This window comes from Nanorana parkeri, unplaced genomic scaffold (genome assembly GCF_000935625.1).
Source record: "Nanorana parkeri isolate BGI_ZX_2015 unplaced genomic scaffold, ASM93562v1 scaffold270, whole genome shotgun sequence".
Taxonomy (NCBI): Eukaryota; Metazoa; Chordata; class Amphibia; order Anura; family Dicroglossidae; genus Nanorana; species Nanorana parkeri.
Window position 1 is genome coordinate 1387211 of NW_017306538.1, and position 18581 is coordinate 1405791.

Below are 18581 nucleotides of genomic sequence, written 5' to 3' on the forward strand. Positions count from 1 at the left end.
TTAAAGCAATTCAAACTGCACAAAGCATTTTTTAATATTTTTTCAGCCTAAGCTATGTGAATGGGAACAAGTAACAAACATAAAATAAGTGTTATCCCAAATTGGCTGCAAAAGTGGAAATGCACTTTAAAATGAACAGGAAGGGATTTTTTTAGGTAACAAACAGGAGCTCTTTTTGTCCAAATTATGCCTTTTGTCATTGCTGAAGGGTAAGCCATCTCAGACTGTGGTTATTCTCCAAAAATACTAGGAATGATTTGTAAAGAAAGGAAAACCCCAAAGTAAAAATAATGATTGTAAAATCCTACATAAAAAAATAAAGAGATGCTTAAAATAGACAGGAAAGCATAATTTAAAGACATTTCGTATGATCATTATTTTAATACTTGCCGAGTCACTGACCTGGAAGTGTGCAAATCAAGTGCTCTGACCTCTGTATAGCCAGAGAAAGCCAAGCAACTAACACTTTCAGAAAGTCAGCAATGGCAGCCTATAAATTTAGATCATGATTAGGTATCCTTTGGAAACTTCCATTGCTGACTTTTTACATTTTTGTACTCACGGGTCCCTTTAAGCCTAGTAAGTAGAAGTTAACAGTCAGAGGTATGTTAATATGAATGCTCTTTGATATTGTAGAATATGTTAAGCACATGACCATAAAAAGACCATTAACACTTTAAGTCCAGCATGCTGGTAAAGGTTGCCGCCTGTCACAGTTAAGGCTCCGCCCTCATCCTAAACCGCTGCCGCAAACAAAACAAAAAAAGTGTGTGTAAGTTAAATTGTTTTGACTATTTCTAAAGTTCCCCTTTGCCTTAGGAAGCAGAAAAAAAATTGTTATGCCACAGTCACAGTCATTGGTGGCAAAGAGAATTATTGACCGGTCATTTCCACAGGTAAGGCATATAGGCCAGAATTCACAGCTACTTGTTTCCAATTGGTCAGGCTCACATTATTAGGCTACGGTTGCTAGTCAGTGCAAAATATTCCTGAGTTAAACAGAAGTAATACCACACAGAGAAATCATTCTAATTACAGACAATACAATCTAAAATAAAGAGAGGCCTGAGGAGAAACTTACGCATAGTGGTCATTTTCTAGCTTATTTAATAAAGCAGAGCAAATAGAAAATGATGAAGTGCATAGTGAAACCAATCAGAGTTTAACGTGGCATATAATCAGGAAAAGGGTCTTAATTGGTTGGTTTACGTTACTGCTATTTTCTTATATTCTGCTTTGTTAAATATGCTTACATCTCTTGGAAAGAAAAAAAGTGGAAGGATGGTAAATTACATAAAATACATTCTTAAAAATTAAAACTAAGAAAGTAGACCAAGCTGGACATTTTTCAAAAGCAAAACCAAACCAGTCCAAATAAAATACAGTACCAAACATGAAGCAATGCAATCTGCATAAAATATTGGTCTCATGCTGTCTGGCATGGGACGTATGTGACTCAAGGCACACAATTTAAATAGCTGAGGTCTTTGGTATATCACAGAGTTCTCAGTTGGAAGCATAGTCTGGACTCCACAATATTCGTGGTTGTGAATTGTTCATCCTTGGAGATCCTTGGGTGGGATAAAGCAAGGATGGGGATGATGCAAAACCTTAAAATAGAGAGAAAAAAATAGTTTTTTTTTAAATTGTGGCCTACCACTGTAACCAAGCCATAGGCAGACTGATTACTTCTCAAAGCATTGGCCTTGCTGCAAAGAAAAAACAAACAACCTCAGAACCAGCCTATGAATTCAATAACATTCTGCTATTCTAAGGAAATTTTAGATTTTTGAGGAATCTGCCTTTTGCTCTTTAGTGAGGAAGTGAGAAAATGCAAGCAAGAGGATAGATGGAGGAGGAGGAGGACTGCTGAAAAGCTGTACACAAAGACACAGTTCAGGATATGGTAAAGCTGCCACAGTATAACTGTATATATCTGGCATATGAGGAGTTGTGTAGTAAAATGCACGTATTCTTTAAAGAAGAACACCTGGCAGAAAGAAAATTAACCCTTGCAGTGTGGCGGTGTTAAGTGCTCGTTTTATCTAGGGAGCTAAAATAACAAAGATATTTTACCTGTTAAAGAAAAACAAAAAAAAACAAAGATATACTCGACCGAACCTCGCTCACGTCTGACTTCTAGACTGGACCCTGCAGCCTCTCTCCTCCTCCACTCTACAGGTCTAAAGTCCCAGTGTATTGGACATGAGGATGCCAAGGGACATTCCACCACTGGAGTTTAGGAGGACAGTAAGTGCAGATGCACTTACAGGTGAAACTCGAATAATTAGAATATCGTGCAAAAGTAATTGCAGTAAGTGCTGCAAAAGGGGCCCAAACCAAGTACTGAGTACATATGCATGCTTGTACTTTTCAGAGGTCCGATATTGTGCTATGTACAATCCTTGTTTTATTGATTGCATGTAATAATCTACTTTTTTGAGGTTGTGGATTTGGGGTTTTCATGAGCTGTAAGCCATAATCATCACAATTATGACAAATCACGGCTTGAATTATCTTGCTTTGCATGTAATGAGTCTATCTCATATATTAGTTTCACCTTTTAAGTTGCATTAGTGAAATAAATGAACTTTGCACGATATTCTAATTATTCGAGTTTCACCTGTATAGCCAAGTTTACAGTTGCTTAATGCCGAAAAGCCCAAGAGCACTCCTGAAACTAGTAGTGTGCGTCTTGAAAGGAAATGGTAGAACCCAATCATGGCAAGGTACACTCTGCTAGATCTGTGAGATCATAAGCTTGAATGATGGTCCGTATAAGATACCTAGAAATTTTGGAATGAGAAGCCAGGGCACCCTTCTTTCCCACTTCCGGAATGGCAAAAAGGGAATCTAAAAAAAGCAGTGTATCAAAAATCCCAAAGCTGCCTCATTGTCAGCTTGAGCCTTCTGTAGTGCAAAGTCAGTGAGTTCTTGCTGGTCTGCACTTCTCATGGCTTCCTGTTTATTGTCCAGAGTGGCCCGTTTTCCCCAGCATGTCCATCACCTCTTCATACCAAACCACCCATTGACTTTTTGTAGACATTTCCCTCAATTCTTTTTAGCAGTTGTTCCTTGAAGTTCTGGCCTGGATATCTCAGTAAATTCCACTGCTGCCACCAATGTCAAAGATTATGAAACTGGGTGAGATTCCAGGCCTAAAAATCCTTCCTGCGGAAGGAACACGACTTTGGCCTGACATATGTCACTACTAAACCCAGATACTCCAAGCAACAAACCAGCTCCAGGGACATTTTCTGAACGTGCAGGATCCACCCAAACCTCCTTTCTGTAATGCCTGGGCAGTTAGAAATAAGTTGACCCCTTCAGTAGCAAAACCAGGAAAAATAGTGTCCAGCGACCAATCAAAATGAATTGGCTCCCAGTATACGACTCATCTTGAAAAGTCTTTATAAAACAAGGCAAGCACTGAGGCAATGTCAGCAGCTCCCAACCTGTAAAGCTCCCTACGTGAAAACCCAGTGCCCGTACATCACCTCCAGGCTAGACGTTCAGTTGGGTCCATACTCAGTAATTCAGGCTGAGAATTGACCACACCAGACTAGTGCCAATCAGAGGGGTGACTCTCCAGCAATGGTGTAGAGAAGAGTCTTGATTGAAGAAAAAAAAAACCCAAACAAACAAGTGCTTGCAAAATAATAAGTTAACCTTTACATCAATAAAGCTGATGAAAAGAAGTCCATCCTTTTAGGACAGTAGTAGATGGGAATTATCCTGGCCTACAATTTTTGTGTCTAATGCCCTTGTAAGCATCAGGCTTATGGTTTCATGTCTCCCTCAATTGACAAGAAATGTCACTACCGTTCTTAAATTTAGATGTCTTTTAAAATATATACATATATATATACCCCCCTCTCCCCCACCGTGGTTTTTGGGTCCCCCGCTCCTCTGGGGGACCCTGTAACCACGGGATAGGAGCTCACAATAGAGCCCCTAGAGCAGACGAAGAACATCTGTTCTTCGTCTGCTCTGTGTGATCACTGAGACCGTGGCGCTGTAATCACAGCACCCCCTGTCTCAGCAGTCACTTACTGCAGCTTCTGTCACAGAAACTGCCAGCGTCTTATGTACCGGTGCGCCTTATGGAGCGCAAAATACAGTGTATATATACATTGATAGAACATAAATATTACTTTAAATACTTACTATTGTTTAATGCCAGAGGTGGTGATGTAGACCTAAAGGCTGGGTGATCAATCTTCTCTTTTGGTGAAAATACTAAAAGAGCAAAACAGAAAGGTTTTGTAACAATGATATATTACACATTTATATTAAAGTATGAATAATGAATCTAATTTACCTAGAATGGCTATAGCAGCCCCTGCTAACAATGTGAACAGAGTGAAGAAAATCATCTGGTAAGAGTTCAGAAAGTGATGGAAGAAGCCCGTCCCCACGGTATAAGGCACTGGAGGGAACAAAAACAGTTAACAGCTGGCAGTGGTGGGAATGTAAACAATATTCAAGGACATGCGAGTGTGTGTAGCCTGGTTGGGTAAAGTGTAAACTAGAGATGCACCGATACAAGTACTTGTGACAATGCCCAGATACTAAGCGCTGATATCGGCGCTTTACATTTTTGAACACAAGCGGCTGTCTGAGGTTCCGCGCTTTACAGTGCCAGTCCGTCAGCACATTTCCTTCTCCTTCCCGCACAGCCATGGGGAGACCAGGAACAGCCCTGTTAAGACCCGCACAGCCATGGGGAGACCTGCACCCAGCCTTGGCGACACTTGACAGCCCTGGTGAGAGCCGCACGCAGTCATGGTGAGACCCGCATGCACCCCTGGTGAGACCCATATGCAGCCCAGGTGAGACCCTGCACATCCTCCTAAGACCCCACACAGGGCCTGAGCAGCCTCCTGAGATGCTGCACAGCCCTGATGAGCAACACAGACTATGTAGCTTCATATTATTCTGCATTGCTGTATAATGTGTTACTGGGATTTGTAGTCGCCCTACAGCTTGCCGTTAGTGGCAGAGCTACCAGGGTTGCAACAGTTGCAGCTGTGACTGGCGCTCCACTACTCCTGAAATCATTAATCTGCATTGTTTTAGAAAAACTGATACATGACACTGGAAAAAAGGCATCGGTAATTAGTATTAGTGAGTACTTGAAGAAAAGTATCAGCACTTGTATTCAGTCTTAAAAAAATGGTATCAGTGCATCCCTAGTGTAAACAATGTACATAAAAATGCAAGTTCTTTGAGTAAAACTCCATATTTATCCTTCACTCTCTAAAACTACCATTAGTATAACTTACACCGACTACCATTAGTAACCAATTATCGCATCTGGCCCTGCACATCTTATATTTAATGGCAACAGTGACATTTTTTGGGGGATCTGTTGATTAAAACTACCAATATAATTGCTTTGTCTGTAAAACAGGGAGAGCCCTGGAACACAACACACTAGACCAAGTGGCGCAGAGTGTTCGAAACATCATATAATACTGTAAGGAACAATAGTATAGAGCTCACATACCATTAAGTGGGCCTGTAGCTGCCATCAATTTAATCGGGATGTTGATGGTTTGGTCAGACATGTAACTGGAAATGGTTATTGAGGTAGATAAGGAACCCTGATTTAACACCTGAACATCAGATATACCAACTTCGTAAGTTACAAAGCTGGGCGCCCCATTATATTTCTCATTTTGATAGACAGTAATGACTGAAGACTCTGGCTTCACCTGCAGAAAGAGAACCAAAACAAGTAAATAATGTGTCTGCTTCTAAACTGAGCAGTTAGTGATAGGCCAGCGGGAACCATAGGGGGCGGAACGGAACTGGCAAGATTTGATACTACTAGTACTCTATGTGTCTGCACTTTATTCTGGATAACAGCTTAAATGTTTTTAAAATGACAAAGTTATGTTAAAATACAGGTGGCTGTATGATGAAATCATTTTGTAAAATATTACCCCCCTCCCAAAAGGAAGCATTGCATAGCAACTAGCCATACATCAAAAGAAAAAATCAGACCGATTTCTGTTTGTTACCGCAGATCACTTTTTTTAACAAGCCCCACAAAAGTATGACACCTTTTCAAAAAAAAAAAAAAGGAGTGGATAAAAGGCTAAAAATCCACATATAAAGACATTTCTTATTTATGCATATACATTTCTTTCAGCAGTTAAAACAAGTAGAAAGTGATTAACCCGCACATTGAAGTGACTCTGTGGTCACTACAAAAGCATTAAACCAATAGCAGCTAGTGAGAGAAGGCATTTAGAGGCTTGCATAAATGTTTTGATACCCTGTCATCACAGGGTCACCTTTAGCTTGCTCTTTTCTACTTTCTACCCTGTCATCACAGGGTCACATACAAAAAAAACAGCCTTTCTGGCAGCCCATGTGTTGAAATGCTGCTGCTGTTTTAGTGCTCTGCAGCCACTGCAGATTTTCGACTGGTCATGGTGATGGTCCAAATACCCGTTCCCTCTGTGACATACAACGGTTACCCCCCCACTGGCTCATATATTCTGTACTGAAATATGAGCCAGCAGGCGAAACTACTACATGCATCAGCAAAAGCAGGTATTGACACACCTCGAAGTGTAGCATACAACCAGTGGCAGGAGAGCACTAAAATGATGGTGTTTCAAGACAAGGGCTGTAAGCCAAGTACAATCACTCTTGTTTTACAGGACTGGTCTTCCAGTACTCAACCATAGGAGTTTACAAAACAGAATTCCCAGAATTCAGGGGGACCCAGGTGCTCTATAAAGTATGTAAACATTTTTTTTCTTCTATAAAGTATGCAAACAAGCACTCCTGGGTACCTAGTAGTTTTTGCCGATTTACCACTTTTAAATAGGTCATGGGGTCAACACTTTATGGATATAGAACTTGAACTCTCACCTCAAGGTTTTTCAACAATTCAGTAGCTCCAAATATCTTAACAGTGGTGGTAGGATAATGACTGCTTAAAAGAAGCTCCTTCTGGTTGGTATAAAATCCAGGATAGACAGAAACATGTGCACTTGTCTGCTCCTGGTACACAATATTTCCCAGGACGGATGCTGTTACAATAAGTGATGTGTCCCCGATGATGATTTGTTTTAGCTGGCCCTCCGAAAGCTTCTGTCTGCTGAGGGAACAGATGTAGTGACCTAGATATGACACAGGACCATAATTAGGAAACCTGCTGGTTTTACAGAGACATAACAGCTTTTGCAAGTGTCAGGAAATAGCAGAAGCTCTAAGTAAGTGGCAGACATATTTTTACAGAGTGACAGATACAAAGGATAATAAAAAAAAGAAACATTAAAGTAAAACTATAGTGTATTTTTTTCTTAGATATGTTAAAGATCAGCGTCATCTTATTAATTAAATTTAAAGTACACCAGTGCCCAGACTATGGACATCAAACTATTAACATATTTGATGTTAAAAAAAAACAAAAAAAACTATTAACATATTAAAAGCAATCAGCAAAAAAAAAAAAAAAAAACAGAACAAGCCATCCTTGACCTCTCTAGCTGCTTTGGTATGATGTTAATTCCTAATGAACCTCAAAGATCACAACAAAGACTCCAGAGTCTGGTTTGTAGCAGCTTAGAAACACCTGCTGCTTGTTTACATTAGAGGGTTGGCAGCCTGCCAGGAACTTTTCTCAAAAGAACAAAAACAGTCAAGGTTTCAATGCCTGCATTTTGAATCTTAAAATGTCCTATCTCGTCCTCTGGAGGACACAGGAAGTATTTACCTTGGCGTTATACAGCTGCCTACAGGAGGATTGGACCTCTCCACTTCTGCACCTTCCAAATTGAGACCCCTCTTGCTTTGAGCCCTGCAATTCAGCCTGTCATCTGCACTTTGGGTCTTTACCAAAGTGCTCACACCAGTATTAGACCCACTGTGCTCGTGTGGCATTCCCATTATGGGATACCTAGTTGACAAACTGTCGGACAGCTTGGTTTGGACTTTCCAGACATCACCTTGGTTCGGATGGAACCTGAACCTTAGAAATCTGTGCTGCAACCAACTCATCGTTTATAGTATCTGGGCCTAGCCCTGCATATAGCTCAGTCCAGAGTGTTTCTATCACAAGAAAAACTTCAGACTCTCCGGACTCCGATTTGATCTCTCAAGTCCAGGACTCGTCAGACTGTTTTTGCATGAAAGTCTTTGGCCTGATGGTAGCCTATTTTGTCAATCAAATCTCTGGGCACACCACTTTTTTGGGCACTGAGGACCAGATTTCCAGGGGCAGCTCGGAATCTATTACTAAAATAATGAGAGCTAGAAAGGCTACTTCCCGCAAGGTCTACAATTGGACACTGAAGGCATAGTGCGAGTCAAGTGAAGGAACTGGAGGCCTTATCCTGCAAGGAACCTTTTCTGGTACAGAATAGGGACAAGGTGTTGTTGAGGCCCAAGACTTTCTATTTAAGGTAGTTTTCTGCCTTTCACCTCTTCGAGGACATCGTTGTTTTGTTTCTCGGTCCAGCTCGCTATAGGGAAAATTCCTTCCGGTTTGGGCTGTAGGAGTCTCTCTCTGAGACACTGCTTCTTTCAAAAAGACAAGTTCCATTTTTCACATCACCGATGGTAAAATATGAAGCCGCTGCACCCTTTTCCCAAGACCATCTCTAGGTGACTCAGACAGACCATCACTTAAGCCTTTGGTCTCAAAGATTAAGTTCCATCCTTTCCTCTTGAGGCACACTCTACTGGATCTGCGAGTGCTTCTTGAGCTTTTTGACATTAGGCAAATGTGACAATCCAATTCTAACTGCAAACAAGTGTGGACTATGTCCACATGGACATAAATCATGTCCTTAGCTTAGGGGATGTGCCAGAGGACAGTTCCTCTTCCTGAGAAGACTCCTGAAAACTGGATACAGTTCCTTCCATTCACTCAGGAAGAGCTAGCAGAGGAGAGTCAGGGGGAGCAGGAGGAGAAACCTGATGCTTGCAGCAAAGGGGATAGGGAGCACAGCTGCGACCAGGGCCGGCCTTAGGGGTGTGCGAGCAGTGCGGCCGCACAGGGCGCCATGGCAACAAGGGCGCCGTGCGGCCGACACAGCTCGTCCTATTACAAAAAATATGGGTGATAAATGGGTGTGGTTACTGGGGGGTGGCCACTAAAGGGTGTGGCCACTGAGGGGCGCTGTAAAGCTTTCTCGCACAGGGCGCCTAAAGGCCTAAGGCCGGCCCTGGCTGCGACTAACAAAGATGGGGTCCCCAGAGGGGATAGATCCCTCGCCAGAGCTGCAATCAGGGTGTTTGTTCCTGGGACCTCCTGCCCCAGTAACCCTGTGCTCCCCCACAGAAAACACGGCCAGCTGCAAGAAGGGTGCCACTGTTGGCAGCAAGGTGACTTTGGCTTGTAACAGCAGAGCTGAGGCAGTGAAACTTCTCTCTTGGTTTGGGTAAGAAGGTTGTGCAGGCGTGGTTCCTGGGCCCCTAGCCAACTGTGCTGAGGCTGACCTAATGGGCTTTTGATCCTTACCATGGATGTGCAGCACTCAGCAAAGACACACTATCTGATATTCGCCCTTTGGATGGGCATACCCACATAAGAGGGTCTTCAGAGTCAGGGCTGCATAGATGAATCTTGGCCCTGGACCTGTAAAGCACCCTGTAGCTAACCACATGCTGCACAAAGGGGCAAAAAGGGTGCTGAACGCAGGATCGAGACACTGAGCACATTACAGGCCAGTCCTGCATCCTCCTCCTGGTGGGGTCAAAACATGGTCCTCCATGCCTGTGCTAAGAAGAAAAACAATCTGAATAGCTGCTGGAGGTGCCGCAGTGGTATAGAGCAGCATTAGCACATTTCAGCAAAACAGGGTAAAGCTTTACACTTCAGCTTTCCAGCTTTGATTGATTTACCAGTGTACAATTACCTGATGGTAGGTGCATAACCCAGTGGTTAAAGAATTTAACGCCCCATGTCCTGCGATGCACCATCAAGAAAAAAAAAATTATGTTTTTCTTCACAATGCTTATAGATACAGAGATGAACCTGGGCTTGTTTTAAAGTGCCTTTACTGCCTGTCTTTTCAGAAAATGTAAATATTTTAGGGGTTATGATTTGGGCACAGGTTCCCTTAAAAAAAAAAAAAAAAACTTTATAAAGCCTGCCCCCTGTTAAAACCATTGTAATGCTACCACGCTCCACGACAGCCCAAAATGTTCAAAATCCATTTGTCACAGGGACAGAAAGTGAGGTGAAATCTTCTAACAGGGGCACACACAGCAAAACAAACTTTACAGGGGGTTAACCCTTCCCTATGCTATCCAAAAACTAAAAAAAACCTGTTCCAACTTACATACAAATTCAACTTAAGAACAAACCTACAGTCCCCATCTTGTTCGTAACCCGGGTACTGCCTGTATATATTTAATTATATATTTACACAAGGGCAGCCATATTTGTTTATAACATAGCCAGTCTCTGTTTCCTGCTTAGTAGTGCTACACGATTGTGTCTTGTTGATCCTCTTATCTTGCAAACAGTATGGGGGGATTTGATCAAAACTGGAGCAGAGAAAAACTGGAGCAGCTGTCCATGGCAACCAATCATCATCTCTCTTCAGTTTGTTCAGTTAAGATTTGAAAATGAAATAGAAGCCGATAGGTTGTCATGCACAACTGCTCCAGATTTTGTCTGCTCCAGTTTTTAAAAAATTCCCTTCTGTCGAAAACTGCAGATTCTCTGCAGTTTCTAATTTAAATAATACATTAAAAGCTTGTGGCTGTCATATACCATGTGACCCAGGCTGTCTAGGTTTTAAGTGAAATAAGGGAACATAGTTTTTTTTAAATGCTCAGCAGGAAAAAGCAATAACTATACATGTTATTATTACTACTGTTAAAATTCTATACATGCTAATGTTAAAATGATAGCAGCAAGATGAGCCTCATCCCAGTACAAACAAACACTAAAATACACAGGTAAAAGTACCATAGACTTTGGGGTTCAAATGAACCATATATACCTGAGTCAACGTCAAAGCCAGTATTAGCCGAAAAGACTTCAGATGCTGGAATGTCAAGATTCTGATCTTTAAACCTTAAGTGGCAGTTAATCATGTTTTCTGGGTGAAAATCTTGAATAACTTCAATCTGGGCTGCTGAACATTCTCCTATAAATAGTAAAGACATTTTATTTTCACAAGATTCCATTACTTTTTGAAAAATAAAGTAAATCTAATTTATAGGTTCAGTGCGTCAAAAACAAAATCCTTCACATATTCATTACAAATGGAAAAAGCAAGCCAAAAAGTATGTGCTGGATACTGTGCCAGTCCATATATAGCCACGCCTATTAGCACAAATATAAATTTGCTTGGTCATGTGACAGATAGATGCATGCACCATTACAAATAACTAGGTACATTTTTATCTTCACACAGTTTTGTGTCACTTATGGTTTTAGCAAATAAACAGAGTAGATGTACATTCTTTTTTAGGGGGATTCTACCCCCACTGACAATCAAAAATGTATTTTGCTGGAGAATGTGTCAGATTGATTTGGGCCAAGATGAAATGCAATATTTTCAGCCATGCGTGTAAATTACGCTGCTCCAACTAACCGATGGCATAAAGAATCTAGTGAATGCAAAAATGCCCAGTTAAACATTAAAATTGTTTAATTCACATTTTAGTTTATTATTTTAAGGCTACATATTTTAAAACACAGGGGATTGTTACTCCCGGTGTGATAGCAATAAAATGTGGGGGGGGAAAAAGTGGAAAAAAAATTGATAAAAAGTAAAAAAATAAAAATGAAATAAAATTACAACCAACCCCGCCGCCCCCACAGAAAAGGCATGTGTAGGGCATTGTCTGTGTGCGCACGCTGAGTCCTGCCCCCATTCCACTGTGTGCCATATTGCGGTAGCCGGTATAGCAGCGCTCTCCAACACACAATGTGCATAAAGAGGCAAGGTTACTCTCCCAAGCAAATTGGCTAAACTACCTTCTCAAATCTGCCCCCCCATACTTGTCTTTCGGTGAACGGTCCTTCCCCTCGGCTGGTACGCGACGCATGTACTATCTGTACCCCATACTGCCGCCTAGTGCAGCCCTGCGCCATGGATTTTGAACGAGAAGTGCATCTTAGCGCGGTTAATTACAGTTTTGGTTAAAATTATTTTTTGTATCACGACAAGTAGATTGTTATGAGGAACAAGTAGATTGGGCCCCCGCTTTAGTCCTTGGACAAGTATTTTTTTTTTTAAATTTCCAAACCCATGTCTACACATACACACCAACATTAGATATATGGGAGAAATGAGACAGGAGGTTGGCAGAAAACAGTCACAGCTAAAATGTATTGCTATAGCTATCTGCTCGCTCATTCTATGAGCAAGGGATTAACAGCAGCAGTGGTTAGATCTCCTTTCTAGGGACTGGACAAGGTAGAGTTACAGCAAGAATTGTATAAGGGCAGGACATACAAGCGATAACAGGAGGTCCAAGAAAGGGGTTTCAACTGCTTATCATTTAAGTCCTAAAAGACAGGTACATCATCTACTGGAATAGTACATACCTTGCTAAGGTGGGACACTGCACTCCACAGAAGGAACAGACCACTTCTGCACAAAATCCTCACCAAATGGATACAAGGCTAATAAGCACTTAGGGGGAAAAACAGCACATCAGGATACTTCCAGTCTCCACAGTGAAAGATTTGGAAAAGCCTGTGCAAAGCGTCTTTAGAAGTTTAAATGACTCAAGACTGGAAACACTACTGGAAGAAGTAACAGGCTGATTTTCTTGTTTCAGATTGTTGCACACGCCATCAATAAAGATGATTCCGGACTAATAGTCGTAGACTTGCACACGGGTAAGCTCATCAGTCAAGGACTTCAGCAATTCAGAATCCGAGTCTCTAAAGGCCAATGGCTCGAAAGCCGCTAGCAAATCAGATATAGAATCTGCAAAACAGGGCACGGGTGCGCACTTGTGGCTTCTGTGACCAGAGTCAGCAAATAACTGTGTGACTAGGTTTATAAAGTCTCGCACAACTATGGTAAATACTCAAAACGGGAGAGCTTCCAGCCACACCTGACAGAGCCAAATAGGATTAGGGGCTTGTTCACACCATAATCCTTTTGGTCAGTATACATTTCAGCATGTGCAATTATATACGTTTTAATGCACTGCGTTTTCTGAAATTTCTGTGCTTGCATTTTCGATGTGCTTAAAAATGCAACTGAATGTAGCTGGTGTGAACAAGCCCTCAAGGGTGGAACAGACTAAGGGCCTATTCACACCAGATTAATAAAGGCTGCGCTGTTTTTGCCTTGTCACGGATGGGCAAAGTTCACACCACCGTGGCATGAAGCACAGCAGGATGTAATGCTGTACAACCGCCTCACACCATCCTGTGCCCATAAAACTTAATAAAATGTCACTTGTGACATATCAATAAAGTTCTAAAAAAAAGAAAAGGAGACCAGTGCGATGTGGGCACAATTGGCGTATCAGCACTGTGCCATGCACCACACACCAGCTGCTGTGAGATTTGTGCTGCAGCTGGTGTGAATGGACCCTAACAGCAGAGCATAACCTGATTCTACACTGCAGACATCAACAGTCAATAGACATGCAGAAAACAGCTTTGGAGCCATAGCTATGACTAAGCCCCTTTTTCTGGGCTGAAATGCATCAGAACATTTTGTTACTGGTTTGAGATAATAAAGGATATTTTATTGGGGATCTCTGTTCATGTGCGGATATTAGGAGCCAGACAGCTGGTAGCAAGGGCCTGACTGGAGGTGACCAAAGACACTGTATAAAGGCAGTAGGAACAAATTGAAGACTAACAGTTCACGTGTTTGTATGCAGGAGCAGTAACCAGGAGATGCTTCCTCTATGCTGTATGGGGAGGAAAGAACATGAGCACCGCCCAACATTTCACCCAACGAATCACACTTGTGCTGAATCCCAGAGTATTAAGCCCTTCCACAGTAAAACTGTGGTGAATAAATGGCACAAAGCAGCCTACCTAAATGAGGTAGGTCCAGGTGCTCAGCCTGACCAGCCTAATCACTAAGATGAGCCTTCAGAGACAGGGCAAGTGCCGAGGAAATGCCCGTGGCTCTGGAGTTTATAAAGAGGTAAGCAGCTAACTTTTACCTGAATGGAGCCTGAAAGGTGTCCTACATGAAACCCAGTGCCCGAAGGTCACTTTCAGGCTATCCCCACAATGTCCAGTGCAGCGAGGTTTAGACACTATACTGTGGAGGCTGGGATCAACTGCACCAGAAAGCTGCAATCAAAGACTGAGCTCCAGCAGCAATTTAGAAGAGTCTTGATTGAAAAACAAAAAACCAAGGAATAAAAGGTGCTAACAAATAAGTTAGTCTTTAACACAACAGAGCTGCATAAAAAATTCCATCCCTCTAGGACACTAGCAAAAAACAACAAAACCTACTTTAGGGGCACAGATTTATCAAGCAAGACAGCATGACATGGAGATAAGCTCATCAATCTGCTACTTCCCCCTTTACTGTCAAGTAATATGCTGGGAGGGGGACAAGACATGAAAGTGCAGCTTAACTGCAGCAGGGAAAAAGAAGGTCTCCTGCCCTCACAGGCAGGGCTGTTCTGGTGCCAGAGTAGTATAAATCTCAACTTAGTTTGCATAGAGTTCAGCTTGAAGTCCAGAGGAATGGTTATGTGACTGAAGATCAGAAGCCTCGGATAAGGTCCAAGTTGCGTTAAGCTGCCACTAGCAGCAGTATTAACAGGCCCTAAAATATGGAGTATCAGGGAAAAATGTCTTCCAAACTGCTATCTCTCCCAACTTGGGAAAGAGGAGTCAACTGAAATTGCATGTCTTGGTATCCACTCAGCAGGGACAGGCGAGCTTTGCTTAAATCTTTGCAGTGTATATACTTATCCAGGACAGGGTTTTTAGTCATTAGAATTGGAATTTAAAAACAGCAACTCACCAGTTTTATATATTTCACAAATTATCCTGCATTCTCATCTCTTATTTTTACTGTTAGTTGATATAATAGGGGAAGAAATCTGGCATTAGTTTTAATAAAAATGTAAAGCCTTGGCAGAGTTTAAAACTTAATAAAATTAACAATTTCTTTCTATCATCACAAGCAGAACAGGCACTTATTTATATTATGTTCTTGGGAGAATACATTTCACTTCCACGTACAGCCAATCCTGCCTGTGCTAACAATGTCAATATGACTCAATTTATTCTTTTTTTTTTTTAATGTTCTTCTTTTTTTTTAATGTTGTCTTTTCTTCTGAAAAGACAACTCTGACGTGACAAGGAAATCACACATTTCTGAAGGATGCTTATGTGTATGGAATATGAAATAACAATAAAGGCATAACAACTCTTTTCATCAAGAAGAATAAGCAACAGTTCCTAGCACACGTCTCTTGCTGAAAACATATACTTCACTCCTGAGCATAAATAATGCTGCATGAGTCTTACAAACACTTTCTTATAATTAACCTATCAAATGTTTTAAAATCGTTTCATTGTGTAATCCTGGTGATCAGGAAATATCGCTCTAGCGTCTCATTCACAGGTCATCTTGTCTCACATTGAATCATTAAAAAATTTTAAAAATAAAGCCCACAATGTTATGGTCGAAAGCCAGTTACAGAAGAGGATGTGCTATGCAAGAGAAGGAAAAGATGGGGAGATTATTAAACTGTGGTCTCATTGCTTAAGGCTGCAAAGAAAAACATTTGCCATAAAATTTGCCTGCAGTTTTATTAAAGGAGAACTATGAGGTGAGTGATTTTCACTCAACCTCATAGTTTGAGGCGACGTGCGACAATGAAACTGTCACACTTCAGCTCACTAGATCGGGAAGTGAGCGGATGCATACCGTCGCTCGCTCATGTCCCTGCAGAGAGTTGTGGCGGTCACTCACGGCTCACCACAGGGATTCCCCCACTTCCCTGTCCGATCCTCCAGCGCTGACTGGCAGAACGGAGGGGGGAGGGGCGGGCACAGCTGGCTCTGCCTCTAGAAAGGCAGAGCCAGCTGTCACTCACGCAGCTGGGTAATGCCGAGATCCATCCCGGCTGTGGCGGTCTCAATATACCGCAAGCTGTAGCCGCCTGGCTTCCTGATACCAGACGTTCGGGTATTGGAACATACTCGGTATCGGCACTGATACTACCCTGTTTCCCCGAAATTAATACCTGGTACCATTTTTGGGAATTGCTAAAATATAAGACCTACCCCGAAAATAAGACCTAGTTGTGACCATTCCGAGGGCCGGTGATGGCATAAGGGGGAACTTGAAGAGGCGCGGGAGAGAATCAGCGGTGCCAACTAAACCAGCGCTAGAGGAAGCGAGGTGGCAGCGGAGGGAGCAGAGCCACATAAGCCGATGCTTCCTCTATAGTGCCGGCTCCTTTCACACGCAGAGTGATACCAAATGCACTCAGCCTGTGAGGAATCTATAGTGAAAGTGAGCTTCGCTCATTCTGGTTACCAAATTGCTCTTGGAAAGGTATGGCACCCCTGATTGCCCTGATCACCCTATTCTTTGCCATTTTGGATCATTTAATTTGGATTTGCATTAACTTTGGATTGTTGTACATTAAAAAAGAAAAAAAGACCTACACCGAAAATAAGACGTAGTGTGTTTTTTTTAGCCAAAAAAAAATATAAGACAGTGTCTTATTTTCGGGGGAAACACGGTAGTATCGGTGCATCCCTAGTTTCTATGTTACATGTGATCTCTAATTTGAAATTGTCAAAACGTACATTTTGACAACTGTAAAAGTATTTTATTTTAAAGAGAATCTATAAACTTTTAAAGTGTTAAGATATGCATATGAAAAGCATCACCCAAGCGTAAGCTATCTTAATAAAGTGTAATAATGTTTTAAAGAATTATATTTGATCATTACATTAGGCTCCATTCACACCTGCTCGTTTTTCTGTGCGGAAATGCTTAAAAAAACCAAACATGTTAATGTACCCTGTTCACACCTACGTGTCATACACATGGCACAAAAACGTGCATCGCACAAAAAGTCTGATGTTCTCGACGACTTCCACGTGTTCCAGCTATACACGTATGTTAAAATGTGCACTAAAGTCTAAACGCAATGTGTGAACAGAGCCTAGGCAGGCATTTGTTCTTGCTGACCTTGTTATCTTAATGATTATCTGATTAAAAGCTCTCTGTGGTCACTGGCGATGTCAAACACCCACAACACACCTGGTGGACAGAGAACACTGTGACATGAGGGAGTTCGGTGTAAAAAATGTTTATGGCACGGAAGAGGTATGTTTTTGCTCAAAAATATGCAGTGTGGAACATGGAAGACTCAAAGTAATAAAGACAAAAGATGATGATGAAATCAGTTCCAAGGTAAAGGCCTAGATAAACATTATTATGCATAATACAATATGACAGTTAGTGCTACAAAGAAAAAAAGTCTCAAATCCAAAACGGTATCGCGTTCTGACAAACGCAATTTTGCTATGCCGTTAGTGTTGCCTGCTTAAAAAAGCCAGTTCAGCAGGAAAATTATACCAGAAAGATTTGCTATATTTACCTTTCAAATTGTTGTTATTTTCTCCAATGTGAACAAGGAATTTATGCATATTTCCAGCCTGGAAACTGATTTTCTCTCCATTTGCATCCACCACATGTGTTCTCTGCGGAGAACGTATTAACATCTGAAATAGACGACGAAGAAGATTTGAATATTAGTTCGATGAATACATAACTGTACAGCAACAACGTATACTATATATGGCTTCTGTAAACATCTTTTGTTGTGAGCATCACTAATTAAAAGAAATAATATACAGTACTCTAGCTGTACACAGACAAAATATGTTTAGATGCCAGAAATTGTAACCTATTCTCTGAGTGCTACACAAGCCAGTCACTGGGGCAAATCATCATTAAAACAGGTAGCTATATGTTTGTTCTTTCCGACCTATGGAAAAAGGTCAAACAGAGATACCTTAAATCAATAGATCACATTGTTCTACTTGACTTTGTTATACTAAAGACCTCATAGACTTCAGCATGGAAAATGTAAGGACCATATTAGCCATACTCCATAGACCTTCGATAGACATCGGATGACAGCAGCTGCTGGTGTGCAACTGGACTTGGAGACCCAAAGTCAGCATGAATGCACAAATTCTGGCTTGTGTAGACAGGCATTGTTACCAAATGATGCATTTTATGGCAGCGCTGTTCAAGCGCATGCGTTCAAACACCTGTTTGCCTGCAAACTGGTGCTATGCTAAAGACCTCATAGACTTCAGCATGGAAAATCTAAGGACCAGATAAGCTGCTCAAGCGCATGCGTTCAAACACTTGTTTGCCTGCAATGCAAACGCATGTCAGTAGCACCTTCAGTGTCCAAAGAAACTCATCACAAAACTGGTCAAGGGCAGCCCCAGAACAGTCATCCACACAACACCACTGAAGTAATGGGAATCTGCTGACCTGCGTTTGGTTTTAGAAATACAAAACACTTGAACGCTCATTACCTAGGCACAAATTCAGCTTGTTACATTAGAAATGAGTTAAACACAGCCCATTACTGTATATAAAAAAATACATCTTCTAAGC

General features: G+C 41.6%; 1 protein-coding gene across 1 annotated transcript in view; it reads right to left on the minus strand.

The window, feature by feature from the left end:
• Positions 1–1394: 1394 nt before the first annotated feature.
• NUP210 (nucleoporin 210) overlaps positions 1395–18581 on the minus strand; it is a 74292-nt gene continuing 57105 nt past the window's right edge. The window contains exons 34-40 of the mRNA XM_018557173.1: positions 17545–17668; positions 10977–11123; positions 6877–7139; positions 5510–5705; positions 4322–4429; positions 4168–4239; positions 1395–1610 (exon numbers count right to left, since the gene is read on the minus strand). Coding sequence (XP_018412675.1) covers positions 1507–1610; positions 4168–4239; positions 4322–4429; positions 5510–5705; positions 6877–7139; positions 10977–11123; positions 17545–17668 — 1014 coding nt within the window. The 3' untranslated portion in view covers positions 1395–1506. The remainder of the gene's footprint in view (positions 1611–4167; positions 4240–4321; positions 4430–5509; positions 5706–6876; positions 7140–10976; positions 11124–17544; positions 17669–18581) is intronic.